An 18,176-nucleotide genomic window follows, 5' to 3' on the forward strand; every position below is an offset into this window, starting at 1 on the left:
GGACCAAAGAGGGCAGATAAACGAAGAGGTCGTCGAACGTCGAAAGCAATAACGGAATAATGCAAAACTTACCATTAAATATTTCGGTTATTCGCTATCTCCTGTGCCGCTACATTGTGACCACAGCGAAAAAGCCCGTGTGCTGTGGCACCTGCAAAAGCGGAGACAAAAAAGGCCTCCACCGTCTCGAAGACGAAGTAACGAGCATTGGCTGTTTGGTTTAATATAATCTATATATGAATGAGACTAAAGGGAGGTTTCGGCCGCCTGGCGTTCTCAGGAGTATCCGAATAAGTCTGATCTCTTGGACTTATTTCCCAGACTTTCTTCGACCACGGCGTAAGATGTCGATGGTTTCGGATCATCCATGTCCTTCTTCAAACACACTGGGCCTCTTCGATTATCTGCCAGAGCGCGCCGCCAGGCGCTCGATTTTCTCGGGCTGCTCCGCGCACTTCCGGTGGCTGCTTAGGACGCGTTCGTTTTATTTCTTTCTTGGCGCTTTCGCGCAGCCAGCGGGCAGCCAGACTCGCCAGGCCGGTTTTGAGCTGGCAGCGCTCGGGCACCTAGCAGACGACGGAGAGGTGATATGGTAGCGAGAAACGCGCGCGGCCATTTTTATGTGTGACTAGAAGGACCGCAATTCTTCATAAGATGTTTTGCGCGGTGCAGGGCTTGTTTCGACTAGACCACGGTGCATATCGTCTGTATCGCCTGCAATGGCACCTTTTGCGATAGTTCTCGCTGTTTATCTATTTGTTTTGCGTACGTGTTTGTGATCGCAATTCGGTCGTCTCACCACCTCGCAATCACAAATGCTCGCTTCATATTACGATCGCATGTAGTCATAATTCACAAAATATTTCGGCTGTTAATTTCGTGCGCCTGGCTGATATTGCGATGGTGTACGCGGCCTTTCATGAGAGCGGCCGCAGATTCCAGCTCCCAGTATGCGCTCAGACGCGCGCATATATGCATGTGCTGTACGTGTTTGGCGAAGTGTTAGTTGAGCGCGATACAAGAGCTTCGTCTTCATTACGTTCCGTGCAGTGGAAAGCGGATATAGTTTGAAAAACGCTTGATTGATTGGAACATGCTCTCTATTGAAAGCCCTCACGAACACATTGCTCGAGTAATACAGGCATATCCGATTGAGGAGAGTGCCGATTCTGCCATCGCCGACTGTCGTACAGCTTGATGCTTAGACCTTCCACAAACACTTAAAATATCTGAGAATTAAGTACCCTACGCATGCATCTCCTCACGATTGGCTCATTAAAGAGGTGAAAAAAATTTCCCAGCGCGGATAATCATGCGTGCACACGGGGGTACGTGAGGCGCCGACACGCAAGGTCGGACTATTAATGCAGCGCCTTTCATTCAAGTACCAGTCATCTGCGGTAAAGCTCTAGCATTACAGATACGATAAGCGGCTAAACTTATAGGGTACACCCACTTGATCTAAATGAACGTTCAATAATAATAATAATAATTGGTTTTTGGGGAAAGAAAATGGCGCAGTATCTGTCTCATATATCGTTGGACACCTGAACCGCGCCGTAAGGGAAGGGATATAGGAGGGAGTGAAAGAAGAAAGGAAGAGAGAGGTGCCGTAGTGGATGGCTCCGGAATAATTTCGACCACCTGGGGATCTTTAACGTGCGCTGACATCGCACAGCACACGGGCGCCTTAGCGTTTTTCCTCCATAAAAACGCAGCCGCCGTGGTAGGGTTCGAACCCGGGAACTCCGGATCAGTAGTCGAGCGCCCTAACCACTGAGCCACCGCGGCGGGGCCAACGTTCAATCAGCTGATCGTTTTTGTCAATCAATGACGCGTGCATTCCTTTCCGGCAGCGAAAGCCGGAGGCCGACAGACTACAGCTGAACGGAACCTATAGCGATTATTTTCTGATTACAGACCTCTGGAGTTCACGAACGTAGAAATCGCAATGACCGCAGCGCCGAGTCAATCACCACGCGGTGTCGATCGAACGCGGTCATATACCAGTCATACTTACTGCGTGGTAAACGCGTTAATCCGAGTGTACGGCGTGTCGTCTTATGAGCAACTCACGGACAGGTTTTCCCTCCGATGTGTTGTCAACTGACAGACGTTAGATTGCGATTGCTCATCGCATGCTTTTGAGGATTTCTGGAAGCACACGCAGCACACTGTGCACCGAAAAGGCGCACGCTAACGTTGTCGTCGCCGATATGTACGGGTGCAACCACGATCAGCTGTTTGTTCTGCAGTCTGCGGCAGCCCTCAATAACTTCAGGTCGTTGTTTTCGATCTCAAGCAGCTATTGATCTCTGCCGTATGCGTGCGTAGCAAGGAGACGCAGCAGAACGCGAAGCTATGCAGAACATCTACCCTCCGTGATTCGTATTTAGCTTGCCACCGTGATTGCCGGCTGGCTGGTTCCGGTGGCCGCCAGCCCATAGGATCATGATGCGGTTTCCTGTCAGGGGCGAACTTGCTGGCAGCCAGCGGGCTGCCCGAACGCTGTAAATCGAAGAGGCCCACTGTGGTAGTGAACGTATCGGCGAAACGACTGCATCAGAGAGGAGCTCTCGAGGGAGACGCTCATTACGGATGGATGGGTGGAACATAAGCGCATCCCCTTTGAAACGGGCTGGATTGCCACCATTCTCGTCTACGCGTGCACGCACGCCGCCTAGCGCAGCGATCGACGTCTGGCGCCATCTATCAGAGAAGTTACGATGCAGTTCTACCCGTTGTCGAGTTACACCCCTTTAAGATACGTCCCAAACGGAAGAGGTGTGGAGGGATGGGAGGCCAAACCAAGTCTAATGGCTGCCATCTTAGATTCTAGAAACCGAAACTATGCCGCCATTTCGTCCCCTGACGTCATACTCGCATAGTTCCACCTCTACCTACCATATTGGACCGTGACGTCATTATTTGCACACGCCAGGTGGTTGTTTCTAGAAGGGCATTGTAGATAGCGCTACAAGTCTCAATGCGAGATGTGCTATTTTCTAGTTGCCGCCACAGATGGCGCTGTGATCTCAGGGTGGTAGCAGACCCCACGAGATCTCGAAACGTGGGGTGTAGTTGCTGCCACAGATGGCTCTGTGGTCACAGGGGGTAGCCGACCCTCCGAAATCTCGAAACGTGAGTAGTAGCTGCCACAGATGGTGTTGTGATCTCAGGGGGTATCAGACCCCACGAAATCTCGAAACGTGATCATTAAGGCCTAACGCTCTTAAAAGAGCCTTCGCACGCATCGAAACGTAAGCCAGAAGTTCCTTCACTTGCGCGCATAGGTCTCGGTCAACACAAGACGGAAAAAAAAGACGCGGCTTTAGCGCGTAAGAGCAAAGTTTGTCCCGAAATTAAGCTTTTGAATCCTGCCGCATATGATTTTTGCAACAAGGCATACCTAATTTTGGAGCCTTACGGCGCAGGTGACGAAGCTAACCCCAACGAGGACGAGAGCTCCGGAGGGGGCGGAGGAGGAGGGGGAGGAGGAGGCGGCGGCCCAAGCGGATCGGGGGGGCCGAGTCGCAACAAAGTTCCGCCAACTACGGAGGCTACTACGGAAACAACTACGGAAGCTACTACGGAGACTATACCGCCAGAGCCGCCTAGTGAGTGCATTTTGACTTCGCGCCCCCAGTGCCCATTATAATCAGAGGCAGCTGCTTTGACAAAGCTTTAAATACAACTTCATAGTAGTGTCCTGAGCAAACGCGGGGCAAGGCACGTGAGGACCAGCGCAAGGTGTTGCATATTGCAACGATTTGTAAAAAGTAGGAAAAGGTAAGAAAGCAAACGGCCAATTAGAGGCGCTTATTCCAGATGCGGCGTCGCCCCTAGCCATCCTGCTTCCGTCGCATCGTATGGTAATATATCGGTGGTTATGCATCGCATGGACGATAGATGGCGCTACGAAACAGCTAACCCTCGTTACTTCAACGTCTTCCAGACGATGGCGGCATATTTCACGCTGAAGGGACCTGTAGGTGGCAGCAGACCCCAGAAAAATCGAAAAACGTGATGAATAAGAACTAAAGCTCTTAATATGCCACCACCGTCTTGAAGACGTTTAAGTAACGAGCGTTAGCTGTTTGGTAGCGCCATCTATCGTCCATGCGATGTATTACCATGTGATTGGGCTACTTTTCCGTACCTCACGGCGAGCGGGCGCCTACCGACTTGAGGTCGGATATTTTTGACCAATTTGGGCCGAAAAGTTTTTCGACTCTTTGGAGGGCCGTTTCTCCTTACCTCAAGGCGGTAGGTGCCACGTCGCCATGAGGTATGAAATTGCGAGCTGCCGAGTGCTGACGTCACGGCCGCCATGTTAAGCCCAACCATATAACTAAATATTCGCCTAATTAGATGATATTGGTGTTTAAGAAGTTCTACTCATATAGCCCGTTACGAATATGCCATTATTTAGATCATGATGTGATCGACTAATTGATTATAAGGAATTAAATTTAAGCCTAGCCATGGCTGAATATTAACTTCTTTGGTTAATATTGGTGTCTAAAGTGTTCTTCGTATCTAGACAATTCTAAATATCTCATTCTTTTTTCTGATGACTTCATTAAATATTGAGTTATAAGCGATGAAACACAGACACTTGACTAGTTAATTGTGACGTCGCAAAATCAGTGACCTCACAAATCAATCACCAATTCAGTACACTAATGATGTCACCAATCAGTCACCAATTAGGCTCCTATATCAATTTACTATGGGGACTGCAATCTTGAATAATAATTATTATAGTTGGTTCATGGGGAAAGGAAATGGCGTAGTATCTGTCTCATATATCGTTGGACACCTGAATCGCGCCGTAAGGAAAGGGAAAAAGGAGGGAGTGAACTAAGAAAAGAGTAGAGGTGTGCCGTAGTGGAGGGCTCCGTAATAGTTTCGACCACCTGGGTATCATTAACGTGCACTGACATCGCACAGACCCCTCTTCGGACTAGAAAATTTCGCGCCGAAGGGATGTGGTGGCAGATCCCCGGAAGTCGAGAAATGTGATCGATAAGAGCTAACGCACTTAAAATTCTCGTCGGGCTTCAGAAACGCAGCGCCGTTCTCCATTCTTAGTTGGTGCCGATCCGCCAGTGCAGCACTGAGCGGAGCGTGTGTATTGAAGTAGCTTGTGTGTCTACAAAGCACACTGTGATGTCATCCCTCATGGTCCACGTCACGAGGAGCAGTGATCAATGGAGTGGCGCGAAATGAAATGTCACAGATAACGGTCCCTGCGCCGTGTTCAGCATGGAGGAAAACATACTCCATGGTGTTCAGCTTAACTGGCTGTACCTGTAGCCAGACGCAAAGATCCACATCACACCACTTCGAAGAGATAGGAAAGTCTCTCGAGATGTGGTCATTAGTACACAGAATAGTTCTCGAAGCGCTTCCCGGCGAAAATATCAAGTACTCGTCTGTGAAACCACATAAGAAAATAATTTACAAAACCGTGTCCAGCGATGGTGCCGTGCACCATAGGTCCGGTTTCCCAGTTTTCTTTAGCATTTATAAGTAACGCATGATCAACCATATGCGGCAGGGATGCCTCGATCCACTGGCCAACGTCCTCTTTTTGAATCCTTCGCCAGCCGACAGAGGCTTCTTTCTTTCCCCTTGTTTATCTTCCGTTTTCTACGAAGCCTATCGTCTAAAAAGGCATTTCTTCAAGTACAGGTCTATTCAGTATAATTTAACTAATTATTCTTGTGTACGACTCACCCCAATTTGTTAGTTGTGTGCAAAAATAATTATTGAGCTTCAATTCTCCGTCTCTTTTAAACCTTCAGTTCATTTCAGAGAACTGGACGGTCTCCGGAGCTAAACGTTGCAGACAGCAACTTGACTAGGCCCGGTACGAAACTGTACCTATTAAAGGGACACTAAGGAGGAATTTAAGTTGGCTTGTATCGATAGAATAGCAGCTCCTGATCACAAAAACGCCACTCTTACTGAAAATAAAGCTCTTGTAATGTAGAAAACAGCAAGAACCAAAATACAGGTGTCGCCGCCACAGGCCAATCTCGCAAGTACAAGCGTGATGACTTCCTAGGACAAGAGGCGCCACCTTGGAGGAATTTTCCTTACTTCATGGAAGCCACGAATCTCTGAGGCTGGCAAAGGAAGGTTGCGCACCGCACCGCTAGCCGTCAGAAATCACGGAGTCTGCGTTTACGTCACGTATCACGTCACTCCGTTTTGTAACGTCATAAGAGTTCTCTGTGTCGTCATAAGAGTTCTCGAGTTTGAATCAGAGCGGCGGGAAAAACTTTCTCAACTTCGAATCCAAATTTATTTGAAATAAATGCATCTTTCGCGCCCGGACAAGCGGCAACAAAGCCATGAAATGCCGAAGTATCAGATTTTGCTAACAAAAAAAATGATAGAGTTCTCCTCAGTGTCCTTTTAAGGTGAAAGCCTTTAATGGCTCATTGTTGTCCGGCCGTCCGCAAAATCGGTCCACACTATAGCTGTCAATCAACTGACGTCAACTCGATAAGAACAGAAGTCCGTATGCACGGCGGGTTTCGAACCGCCATCTTTCAGTTTCGCTGGCGAGCGTGCTAATGACTACGCTACTTCCTACCAACGCATATGTAGTTCTCCTTACTTGGTGGCAGAGGCAGGGACACTTTATTTTTCTTTTTTTATAGTCTCACAACAATTTTGGTCTTGCGTAGACCGTTGTGTCTTAGGTGGTGCGGGCTGGACAACATTGTTTTTCTTTCTTTTTATGTGCCCACACTAATATAGCCCAGCGTAAGGACGGTGGAAAGTGTTTGCGAGAAGGCGTCGAATCAGACGGATGCCTCCCAAACGCCCTCCAGTGTCTCCAGCATCTAAGATTCACAAACAGTTGTGTACTTATTGAACGTCTTAGCCACACATCCGTGACATCAGCACATCAGCAGCAACGCCGCGCTTAAGGCATTCGCCTCACCGCCCCCTAATGTGCCCCCCTAATTTTTACTATCACGCTGATGCGAAAACTAGGCGATTGGCGGTTGATATCAACGCTGAGATTCGCCTCAAGCATGATGCCATTAGAAGAGTAGGCCGCGTGGCCGTCTTCGGCTGAAAAATTTTGTTTTCCTTATCATCTGCTTTTTCCGCACTCGTGTTATCAGTGCTAACAAGTTCGACGCGTGCACTGCCGCACACCAGACTATAGCTGCCACATTTTGTTTACTGATAAACTCTTTATCGGTGAATTCACAAACATGTATCTGTGAGAACGCCTTCAGTTGTTTTCTGAAGCTGTAGCTTCAATACTAGGACTAACGGGCTGAAATCGCCATGTATTTACCATGACCTTCAATGAACAGCCAAGGTCAAGCCTTCAGTTCACAAGTTTGGAGAACCAGTGAATGGTCAGTGGTCAGACCAATGGTCAAGCCATTGCAAAGGTCAAAGGACAAGGTCAATTCAAGGTCAACATAGACGTCAAGGTCAAGTCAAGGTCAACCAAAATCTGGTCATGTGATCCATTCTTGCCTCGCTGAGGAGCCGAAACGCGGCGTTTACGTGACAGGGCGTGACGTCACGCCCTCAACCGAGTACATAACGGGAGGAGCGCCGGCGCACCTAGGAACGTCGACATGCGGTGTTCACGTGTTAGGCCGTGACGTCACGGCCTCCTAGACCAATCAAACGACCAAAGCAAAGCATAACACGACTTTGCCAGGCTAAACCATCGTGAAGCTACCGCTTCTTCCTCGGTTTAACCAAGCTAAACCACCATTAATTTTTTTTCTAGCTGTTGGGGAACTGCCACTGTCTCCTATTTTCCCCCCTAGTCGGTTGCTCTTTGCTGCTTTTCTTGGGTACGAGACGTGCTAATAGGCTCTTAATGGGTTGTTCTCTCAAAGGCGTTCTCGAACATGCTTCAGAGCAATCTTCTCGAGTTTCCCCTGCGGTTACAACCCGTCCGCATAGCAGGGGGCTTCCGAGACTCCTCTCGGGATTCGAGCCATCCCCGAGCTGATATAAAGTAGGCGCAGCAATTAGCCCACTGGAAGAAAGCGTTTCAAAATATTTAAGCGAACATACACCTATGACCAACCATCGTCATTATGAGGCTACTCAGGCCGACTGCAAGTCAAAGGCCTTTCCCAACGTTCACCGACTATTCGCCTACAACGACTGCTACACTCGCGAACTTCCTGCACTCTAAACTGAAAATAGTAGATAGGGAGCGACCTGTCCTATAGAGCACCCTTTCTTATAAAAGGGTGTGCGGTAGAGCACCGCTTATTTCCTGTTTACTCTCACATAGATGTATTCGTGTGTAGAGTGCAATCGCCTCTGCATTGAGGAACGGAACAATATAGTAGAGACTCTTACTCCACCTCTCCTCAAGTAGGAAGTGAGGGCGGCGTCGTACCAGTCGGCCACCAACTCGACCAATGAGAGTGCCAAGAGCACCTAGAGTCTCCCCTTACAAAAATGGTCTATAGACGGTTTATAGACGTCTTAAAAACTCTGTTGTCTTGCTATCGATATTCCTGCCTATAGATATTTCTTTTTGTCCATTCATATAGTCTATAGACTGTATATAGACAATAGTCTACTAAAACTCTATGGCCATAAATCTATCGATTCTATATAGACTGTCTATACGATTTGTACTGCCTATAGACTGTTCTCTGGGGTTTGTCTATAGACAGTCTATGGACAATCTATAGGCTGTCTAAAGAGATTTTTGTAAGGGTCCATTGCTATAGCAATGCTCGGGCAAGGCCAACTAGTTCGTGCCCGCAGCTATATACTATGTAAAAACTTCTAGGCTGAGTTTGCTGCAGGGGCTGTTACGGCAAAAAAAACGCGATCCCTGCCAAAATCACGTGACTTCCGGCGCACTTTTTATAACGCCACTCTAATAGCTGGAGCCATGTTTTTCTTTCTCCGTGGCCTCTGGCCATCCTACTGTCTGCCGATCCCTGCTAGGTATACCTTTTTTCTCAGAATCTACTGCGTTACTGTAAGCAAATATCGCTTATATTCCGGTCGCTTTTCATGCCGTAGCGATGGGCATTTCTCCTAGATTTCAGCCAGGGTGCCACAGTTAACTCACGTTTTTTTTTCCTTTAACCCACACTTCGCTTCTCATTTCTATAACCCGCTACATCGTATGAAATTGCATTTCAATCCTTTTTCTTAGACTTGAATTTTTTCTCTTTTGGAGGAGCGCTGGAAAGGTAGAGTAATTATAACCTATGCTACTAAGTAGGGTTTTTGCGTTGGTTTCGACTGGCATGTCACAAGTCAGGCGAAATGCAAACTGTTACTCCTGAAACAACTATGAAAGCACCTCCAGAGAAATTAAGGGAACGTTTAGGACGAGAGGTCACCAAAGCAAGACTATTTCGGAAATGCGTGCCCGCCTTTTTTTTTTTGAACCTGTCGATTGGAGCGACGTCATACTGACGACGTCACAGTTCTCAAGCATAAATGAATCTAACGAACTACACCACGGTCAATAGGGTTTGTTGATTGAATGGTAAATTATTACCCTCTGGGATACGAAGGTCAGTCATAAGATTATAAAATAGACGTCATTTCTGCCGTTAGTGTCACTGTTCACAGCACGTATTTTAACTTCGCCACAAGATGGTTATGATCAAACAACCGCAAAAACACACAAGTGACACTGTTATAAATGTCGTGAAATCCTGTGCTGTTGTGTTCTTTCCTTTGTCTTCAAACTTTTAATTATTGCGCAGTCAGCTCCCTCTATTTATTTAGCTCCATTTTAGAGCCAGCATGTTCATCATGGCCATTGCTGTTTGGCACTCATCAACATATACAAAGTCCTGGCAGTTTTGTCTAATTGTATATATCCAAGTTTTAAAAACTGCTGCTTATTGTAAGTAATTGAATACAGACAACTTTCTCCTGACACAGTCAAGTCAAGAGAGCCGTTGTAATATAAATCAGCACTAATAAACTTTTTAGACCGTGAGATTACCGTAGAAATCCCCTTTTCGCTACATCACTCATGTCAGTCTATAGTGTTATAGTGTTCGTTACTGTAAAGGTACTATATTTTCATTGGCTTTCGGTTTAAATAGATGTGTTCTTTTGTTTTTATATTTGAACGGCAGCAACTTGATTATTGGTTCGTAGTGTATTTTTGTTCATTGGTTACTGCATCTGCCACTTGTAATTGCCCATTCCGAGATTTACTATATTGATGTCAACGAATAAGAACAGATACCTCGGAAACTGATTTAAAACTGTGTACCGTTCCAGACACTTCTGCCGTATTTGTTTTACACTACCCAAGCCATTCGCTAAACTCGAACCGAAGGTGCACCTTTTGTCAGAAGTAAAGAAACCTTATAGTGCAGCTCTTCGGGCATGCATGGTGTAGCATTTAGAGGGGTGAGAACATTGTCTCTTGACTGCAATAGGCCTCGAGCGGCGATGATTCACAACGATCCCAAATGCAGGACCTTCAAGTAGAGGCCTTGTACAGCTTTCAGGGAGGCTGCACGTATTCCTCTTATTTTCTCATTGCAGTCAAGCAGCTGGTGTGTACGGTAGGCCATTCTGCCGTGGTAGCACCCGTGTACCCGCCCGACAAGTTCTGCGACTTTCTCTACTACTGCAATGTGGCCGTAATCAATGACACGCTGCAAGGCGCCGACGTACAGACCAGCTGGACAGTCTTCCAAAATAAGTCGACGTCCTACCAGGACACGAAGGCCGGAATATCGTTTCATTTCCGGTGAGTGGAGTCAGCGCTGGAAGCCTCAAGGATTCGCCGATACCGTGTGTAGCATAGCCCGGCTGCCCAAACCCGCTCAAACAATCTTGCGATATAGAATTCGTTGCACTGAAGTTTTGTGCGCGGAAGCGCGGCTGCTATCAACAGTTCGTGGCACTTGCCGCCGGCGTGAAAAAAATGTTATGAAAAGAGATGCCGACATCGTCTGCTGGAAGACGTTGAAGTAACGAGCTTTTGCTGCCGCTATCTTTGATTACTTGCTGCCGCCATCTTTGATTACTTAATGATGTCATCAATTAATTTCCATTATTGGCCGACATCTTGTATCTATAAGTGACGTCACCTGTCAACCGCCAATTGGATATACTAATGACGTCTCCAATCAATCACCAGTTGGGTTGTTATATCGATTTACTATGGCGGCCGCCATCTTGAACTCCTCGGACTTTGAAAATTTCGCGCCGAAGGGAGGTGGTAGCAGACCCCAAAAAATCGAGAAGCGTGAGGAATAGGAGCTAACGCTCTTAAAAAACTACCAGGGCAGTTAAGTTTGCTTACATGCTAATCATGCGAAAGTATTGTGCACTACTGCCGTTTCCGTTGGTGCGTTAGTGGTTGTGCGTTTGTGCAACTTAGTTAGCTTTGGTTACCAAACCGCTCACCATTCAGAGCTCTATGGGTTCATGCCCACGTATACAAAATTGGTCATTCGCTTCTTAACACTCATAAGTGCCGGCGAGTCATCGTGCCACTAGCAGCGCAGTGGCCCAGCTGTTACGTGACGCGCCACTGCACTGGCAGGTGGCTGTTCATGTCACAGCCACCCGTAGGGATTGTCCGATCCATGTTGCTCTTCCCGAGCAACCTGTCGCACAGCTGGTGCGACGCTTCTCCGAACTTACCCGAGCTCCCCCGAGTTACTACCCGAGCTTACCCGAACTTTCTCCCATTGGCTGCCGCTGGCGAGACGCTCCTCTGAAATTACTCGAGCTTACCGAGTTACTACTCGAACTTACCCGAACTATCTCCCATTGGCTGCAGCTGGCGCGACGCTCCTACGAACTTACCCGAGCTCACCCGTGTTACTACTCGAATTTACCCGAACTTTCTCCCATTGGCTGAAGCTGGCGCGACGCTCCTAAGAACCTACCCGAGTTACTACTCGAACTTGCCCGAGCATACCCTAGTTACTGCCCAGTAGCCGAATTACCGAGTAATTCATGCAAGCTCGGATATGTGTCCTCTGGAAGCGGACACTTTCTGTGCACACTTTCTGCGAAAACCGCTCGTGAGAAAAATACTGCTTACGCATTAAAACAGTCAGTATCGATGAAAGCAACCACGCCCAGAGGCTCAAAATCAGTGAGAGACGAGGACATAGCCGTTTATGGGGGAAGCTAGCGCCCTTTTGTAGCGATAGCTACATTACGACAGCATTTCGAGCCTTGAGCGTGGCGGCACCGTGGCGGTGGCTGCACCGCCACCCTGTGGCTGCACCACCACCCTGTGGCTGCGCCACGACCCTGTGCCTACACCGCCACCCTGTGGCTGCGCCGCAACCCCGTGGCTGTAACGCCACGCTGTCATGTGGTTGGTCATGCTGTGCGGAGCAGCTGACGGCGGCACTTTGTAATTCAACTGAGCAAGTTCCACTCGGCCAGCTGTAGCTATCGCGTCACTCCAGGTTTAATCAGAGCTAAACCACCGCCAATTTTGTAGCGATAGCTAGATTACGGTAGCGTTTCGAGCCTTCAGCGTGGCGGTGGCGGCGCCGCCACACTGTGGCTGCCCCTCCACGCTGTCACGTGGTTGATCACGTGGTGCGGAGCAGCCACCGGTGGCACGGCGCCGTGGCTGATCACGTGGTTCGTCACCTGGTTGGTCACGTGACCAAGTTCCACTCGTCCAGCTGTAGCTATCGCGTCACTGCAGGTTTAAGCAGAGCTAAACCACCGCCAATTTTGCAGCGATAGCTAGATTACGGTAGCGTTTCGAGCCTTCAGCGGGGCGGTGGCGGCGCCGCCACCCTGTGGCTGCCCCTCCACGCTGTCACGTGGTAGATTACGTGGTGCGGAGCAGCCACCGGTGGCACGGCGCCGTGGCTGATCACGTGGTTCGTCACCTGGTTGGTCACGTGACCAAGTTCCACTCGTCCAGCGGTAGCTATCGCGCCACTCCAGGTTTACCCAGAGCTGAACCAGCGCCAGTTTTTTTTCCCGCTGTCGGTGCTTCGAACCACGTAAAATTATCACAAGAAACGTGGAACGTCGTGTTAACACTTCCTTCATTTGACTGCCGGCCATACCAACAAATATTGGCACACAAAAGCCCTGCACAACCACCCTTTCTTGCACTGTGCCGTTAAGATGCAACCGGGATATACTTTCCTATTAAGGTGTATGTTGCTAAACTGTCCCTCATGATCTGGGAGAACCGGCCAAGCGCTTCCCCATCCCATTATTCTAGTTTTTTTCCCTCTATTAATCTGGATCTGTGGTCACAAGCCGCCCTAAGTAGACCTATTCGCTAACCATGTTTCCGGAGCATCGCTACCAATCGTCAACTGCTGTTCCCTTCCGAGACTGCTGAGAATTGTTTTTCTGCACGATAATTTTTAGTCCCACCGGTATGCTTTGCCTAGCACGTCTTGATCATGGACTGCAATTCCTCCGCTGAGTGATTTGGCAAAGCAGTGTCATAAGGGAACCGCTGATTACTAAAGTATTTTTCATTAACTCTTATCCCCAACTGTTTCCAATTCAGGCCTCAGACTACCTCCTGTAAGCAAGCGGTGAATAGCATTGGCGATATCAGGTCTCCTTGCCTGAGACCCTTCCTCTTTGGAATTTTATTGCTGACTTTAGGGCTATACTAGCTGTCCAGTTGCTATGGGCATCTTCCAGTATTTTGACATGAGGCTCTTATACACCCTGATTCCGCAATGCCTGCATGACTGCTATGGTTTCCACTGAGTCAAATGTTTTCTCATAATCAATAAATGTTATATATAGGGGTAGTTATATTCTGCGCATTTCTCCATCACCTGATTGATAGTGTGAACACGGTATATTGTCGAATATCCTTTACGAAAGCCTGCCTGATCATTTAGTTGATTGAAGTCTAAGGTTGCCCTGACTCTGTTAGCTATTATCTATTATCTTAGTAAATACCTTGTAGGAAACGAACAGTAAGCTGATCGGTCTGAAATTTTTCTAGCCCTTGGCGTCTCCTTTCGTATGCACTCAGGTACGCTTCTGGTACGCTCAACGTCATGAGGCATTGCGGTGGGGAAAGCTGTTGTCAGTATTATAATCAATAGAGGGGAAAGAAAATGCTTTATACGCACGAAGTTCGTGGCGTGTTGCCGCACGAGAGTTAGCTGGTCCGAGGTGAGCCAATCACTTCGTGAACGAGAAGTTGAGTAGAAGTACCTCCCATCAGGTACTTCCTGACCCCACCACCCAAAATGGAGAGGGGGGGGGACGTTCGCGCACCCTCGACCACCCATAACCCACACCACCTTTAAGAAGCTCTAACCACCGGCCAACCACCTCCCTCAACCTTCGTCCCTTGTTTTAACCCTCGAAGTAGAGTAAAAGCATCAAAGTAATCACTGTTCAGAAAATCAGTGAATGAAAATTCGTCTGTTTCCAGAGAAGTGTCGGATAGGATGTCTGATCGTGGCGTAAATTTTTTTCACGTTTTCCAGGTATATTTCTGCAGAGCAGCTTAGGAAAGCTAGCAGTAAATTGACCGCACTTACCCAAAACAACATCAAGCACTACGGCGTGTTGAACGTCGTGACGGTATCATCGAAGCTGGAGCAGGAGGTGGACAAACTGAAGGACGTCTTTGAGGTGAGCGCTGCAAAGGTCATATGCCGCCACCCACCGCATTCCCCCAGGTGGCAGCTGCCCTTCCACAGCCACCCTTCACCCACCTTCTCACCCTTCCCCCACCCTCCAGAACCGCCACCCAAACCCCAAGCACCTCCGTCCACCTTCACATCCCGCCGAAATTCTGCCACGTGTTTTAAGCCTCAGTTTAGAGTAAAAAATTATAAAGCGCTACAGTCTGCTGCATTGGACAAATGCGAAGTCATCTGCGTGTGAAAGTAAGCAATTTTTTGTGCAAGTCATCATTGTCACGTGATGCTTATCGAGTGACCCACACATGACGTCCGCAACTTTTCTGCAATTCATCGTTGCTTAACATCTGTACACATCCCCAACACACTTACGGTCGTACACACACAACGCGATCACTTCGTGCCACTCTAACACGCTCGAGTAGTAGTAATGGTTTATGAAAATAATAATAAAAAGGAAGGATAAGATTTTTGCTAGCCCCAGCATCTGCCGTCGATACTGAAGCACCAGAGCTGGGGCAGCGGAGATGAAGGATAGCAGGCAGAATCGAGAAATGAAATGAAGGAGGTGAGGGGACAGGAAGAGAGGATAGGGGGAGAGGTAATATGCACAAACTATTTAGACAATAAGAAATGTCTAAGACGCTCGAACTGACGACCCTTCCTGGCGTATGTGTTGCGCGCCTGACGCACAGAGGGCTTGGGTTCGAATCCCAGTGCCGGCAAATTTGTTTTCGAATGGTCATTTTCGTGGGAGCATGCTCTAATGACACGTTTTACCTACAGGCTCTGCTCCTTACACGCCACTCATGAGACAAGAAATATTTTCGCATTAAAAGAACACTTACAGTAAGAGCATCCAAGTAATCATTGTTCAAGGAAACATCAAGGGCAAATTCAACTGCTTTCGCAGAATTATCGAAAAACAGCTGAGCGATCAGTGCATACGGGCAATGGAATGCGCAAGCACTGAATTGCAGCGCGCAATCTCGTCACGTTAAATTACAGTTTTTGTTTGGGCTTGTCTGTCATACATAGCGAAATGAGGGAGCGTTTACAAACGAGATCGAGCGGAGAAATAGTCGAAAGAAGGAGCACTGGAAATACCGAAAATTTATTGCGAGCGAAGAGATTCATTTGTACTAGCTGTGACCCTCGTGTGAGGTCGATCCAAGCATGAACAAAAACAAAGACACTGGCCCCGGTTCCTGTCGCAGTGCTTTGTTATGATGTACTCGAAGATGACCGTGCGGAAGGTCCACCCAGAGGATGCCGTTTCGCTTCTGCCATCTTAAGCTTTTTGTCCTCTGTTCTTGTTTATGTTTAGCCGCTCTTGTCATGTGGGTAACAGTTGCTCTATCGGTATCACTCTTTGCGCGATATGTACTTGGAGTAGTTAAGCTCAAGTTCTGTCTACTGGTTTTCGGTTTGCCCTCGTATGCTATCGCTGCCTCACATTCTGAGGTTACACTGGCGAATTTCACCACAACTATGACGCTGCAATGAGTGCCAGTAGTTGGAGGTTTCCGCGGGTGCTGCAGGACAATGGATAGGAAAGCAGACGATAAAGCTATTGATAACACTATAAGCTTTTAAAAGAACGAATACATTCTCTTTCAAAACGATAATATAAACTAGATGAAATGTATGCAAGGTGATTGCTTTCCATGAAGCGAAGTTAATAGTCTCATATAAGGTTATTTGACGAAATCCAAAGCGTTGCGAACATATTATGGCGTACGGGCTTTGAAAACCATTTCTCAGGTGAAGTGTAGACTTAACTTCGTTCTCCTCTTAAGCCTTGCGTAAGCGAAAAAATTAAAGCATGATTCTCGAATGCGAAATCAAATGAAGAGCGTAGTGGTGGTAGTGTTTTCTTTATTAAAATAATAGTAAAAAGGAAGGAAAAGATTTTTGCTAGCCCCAGAATCCGCCATCGATACTGAAGCACCTGAGCTGGGGCGGCGGAAATAAAGGATAGCAGGCAGAATGGAGAAATGAAATTTAAGAGGTGAGGGGACAGGAAGAGAGGATAGGGGAAGAAGTAATATGTACAAACTATTTACAGAATAAGAAATGTGTCCAGGTTGTGCGCATGATTAGTTCATGTTGGAGGAATTAAAACACGCGCACAGCACTGTGTTAGCTACAACTGGAATGGGGCGTCCAGTTGTTAATCGTCTTAAGTATAACTCGCGGAGGGTTCGGTCACTGCGTGTAACTACCTGGCGGAGAAAATACGGGACGTCAAGCCCGTGTGCTCGAGGAATGCACGGAGGCTCACCAAAGTTCGCTCACGGGTGCGCGCACTGTCCTGCTGCCACAATAGCGTCTTGAAGGAGTCTGATAGTATGCCCTGCGCCCTATAGGGCGTGAGCATATCGCGACGAGCATCGGCGAACGCGGCACATCGAAGGAACATGGCCCCTGCGCTTCCCGTCAGAAGAAAATGTAGAACGACTTGAACGCTCGGTCAGAAAGTATTTGAAGTTAATCCTTGCCTTAAGAAGGCGTTTCAATTAAAAGCCACAAGGAATATTATCGGGGCTTTGTTAATAAGCAAAGCATACTCGGAATACGCGTCAGTGACGCGCAGTTTTCTGTGCCTCAAAGATGTCTTCACTGAGACAGGATGCAGGGCTGCTTTGAGCGGCTAGGATGCACGTGTGTGTAAGTGAGTGAGTGGGCTCCTACAGCGGTCTCCTACAGCTAATGTCCGGACCTCGTAGAGTATCTGTTACGGGTCCAATATGACTTATTTTTGGAAATGTGGCGGAAAGTTTGAAGGATGCTTCACTCCCGCCATCGGTTGGCCCGGTATTGCACTGCCTCCGGGATCGGCCTTGTCTTTAGCGCGTCTTTACTATCCCATCTTTCAACTCTCCTACTACCTGCACAAGGTAGCGATTGTGGCTCGGCTTGAGCCAGTGAGCAGGCCTGTGCACTTTCCTTTTCTTTCTTCCTGGCATCAACCTCTCTCTCTCTCTGTAAGTGAGTGGCTTCTATCTGTACTTGAATGTGTGGCTTGTCTTTAGCGCGTCTTTACTATCCCATCTTTCAACTCTCCTACTATCTGCACGTGGTAGCGATTGTGGCTCGGCTTGAGCCAGTGAGCAGGCCTGTGCACTTTCCTTTTCTTTCTTCCTGGCATCAACCTCTCTCTCTCTGTAAGTGAGTGGCTTCTATCTGTACCTGAATGTGTGGCTTGTCTTTAGCGCGTCTTTACTATCCCATCTTTCAACTCTCCTACTATCTGCACATGGTAGCGATTGTGGCTCGGCTTGAGCCAGTGAGCAGGCCTGTGCACTTTCCTTTTCTTTCTTCCTGGCATCAACCTCTCTCTCTCTGTAAGTGAGTGGCTTCTATCTGTACTTGAATGTGTGGTGTGTCCGTGGTCAACAAGGCGGCACCTACATAAGCGGTGAAGTGTATCTCGTTTCCAGTCCTATGCCCACGTGGCTTTTGCAGCAACCGGAGTATTCTTCCAGGAAGGTAAAATCCACACACAAAAAAATAAAAAGCGAAGAAGTGAGACCGTTTGGATGGTTTCCATATCCA

General features: G+C 47.9%; 1 protein-coding gene across 1 annotated transcript in view; it reads left to right on the forward strand.

Moving 5' to 3' along the window:
• LOC144109715 (uncharacterized) overlaps window positions 1–18,176 on the forward strand; it is a 54,870-nt gene that overhangs the window by 5,898 nt on the left and 30,796 nt on the right. Inside the window, exons 4-6 of the mRNA XM_077642513.1 lie at window positions 3,435–3,617; window positions 10,543–10,750; window positions 14,460–14,607. Coding sequence (XP_077498639.1) covers window positions 3,435–3,617; window positions 10,543–10,750; window positions 14,460–14,607 — 539 coding nt within the window. The remainder of the gene's footprint in view (window positions 1–3,434; window positions 3,618–10,542; window positions 10,751–14,459; window positions 14,608–18,176) is intronic.

This window comes from Amblyomma americanum, chromosome 11 (genome assembly GCF_052857255.1).
Source record: "Amblyomma americanum isolate KBUSLIRL-KWMA chromosome 11, ASM5285725v1, whole genome shotgun sequence".
Classification (NCBI taxonomy): domain Eukaryota; kingdom Metazoa; phylum Arthropoda; class Arachnida; order Ixodida; family Ixodidae; genus Amblyomma; species Amblyomma americanum.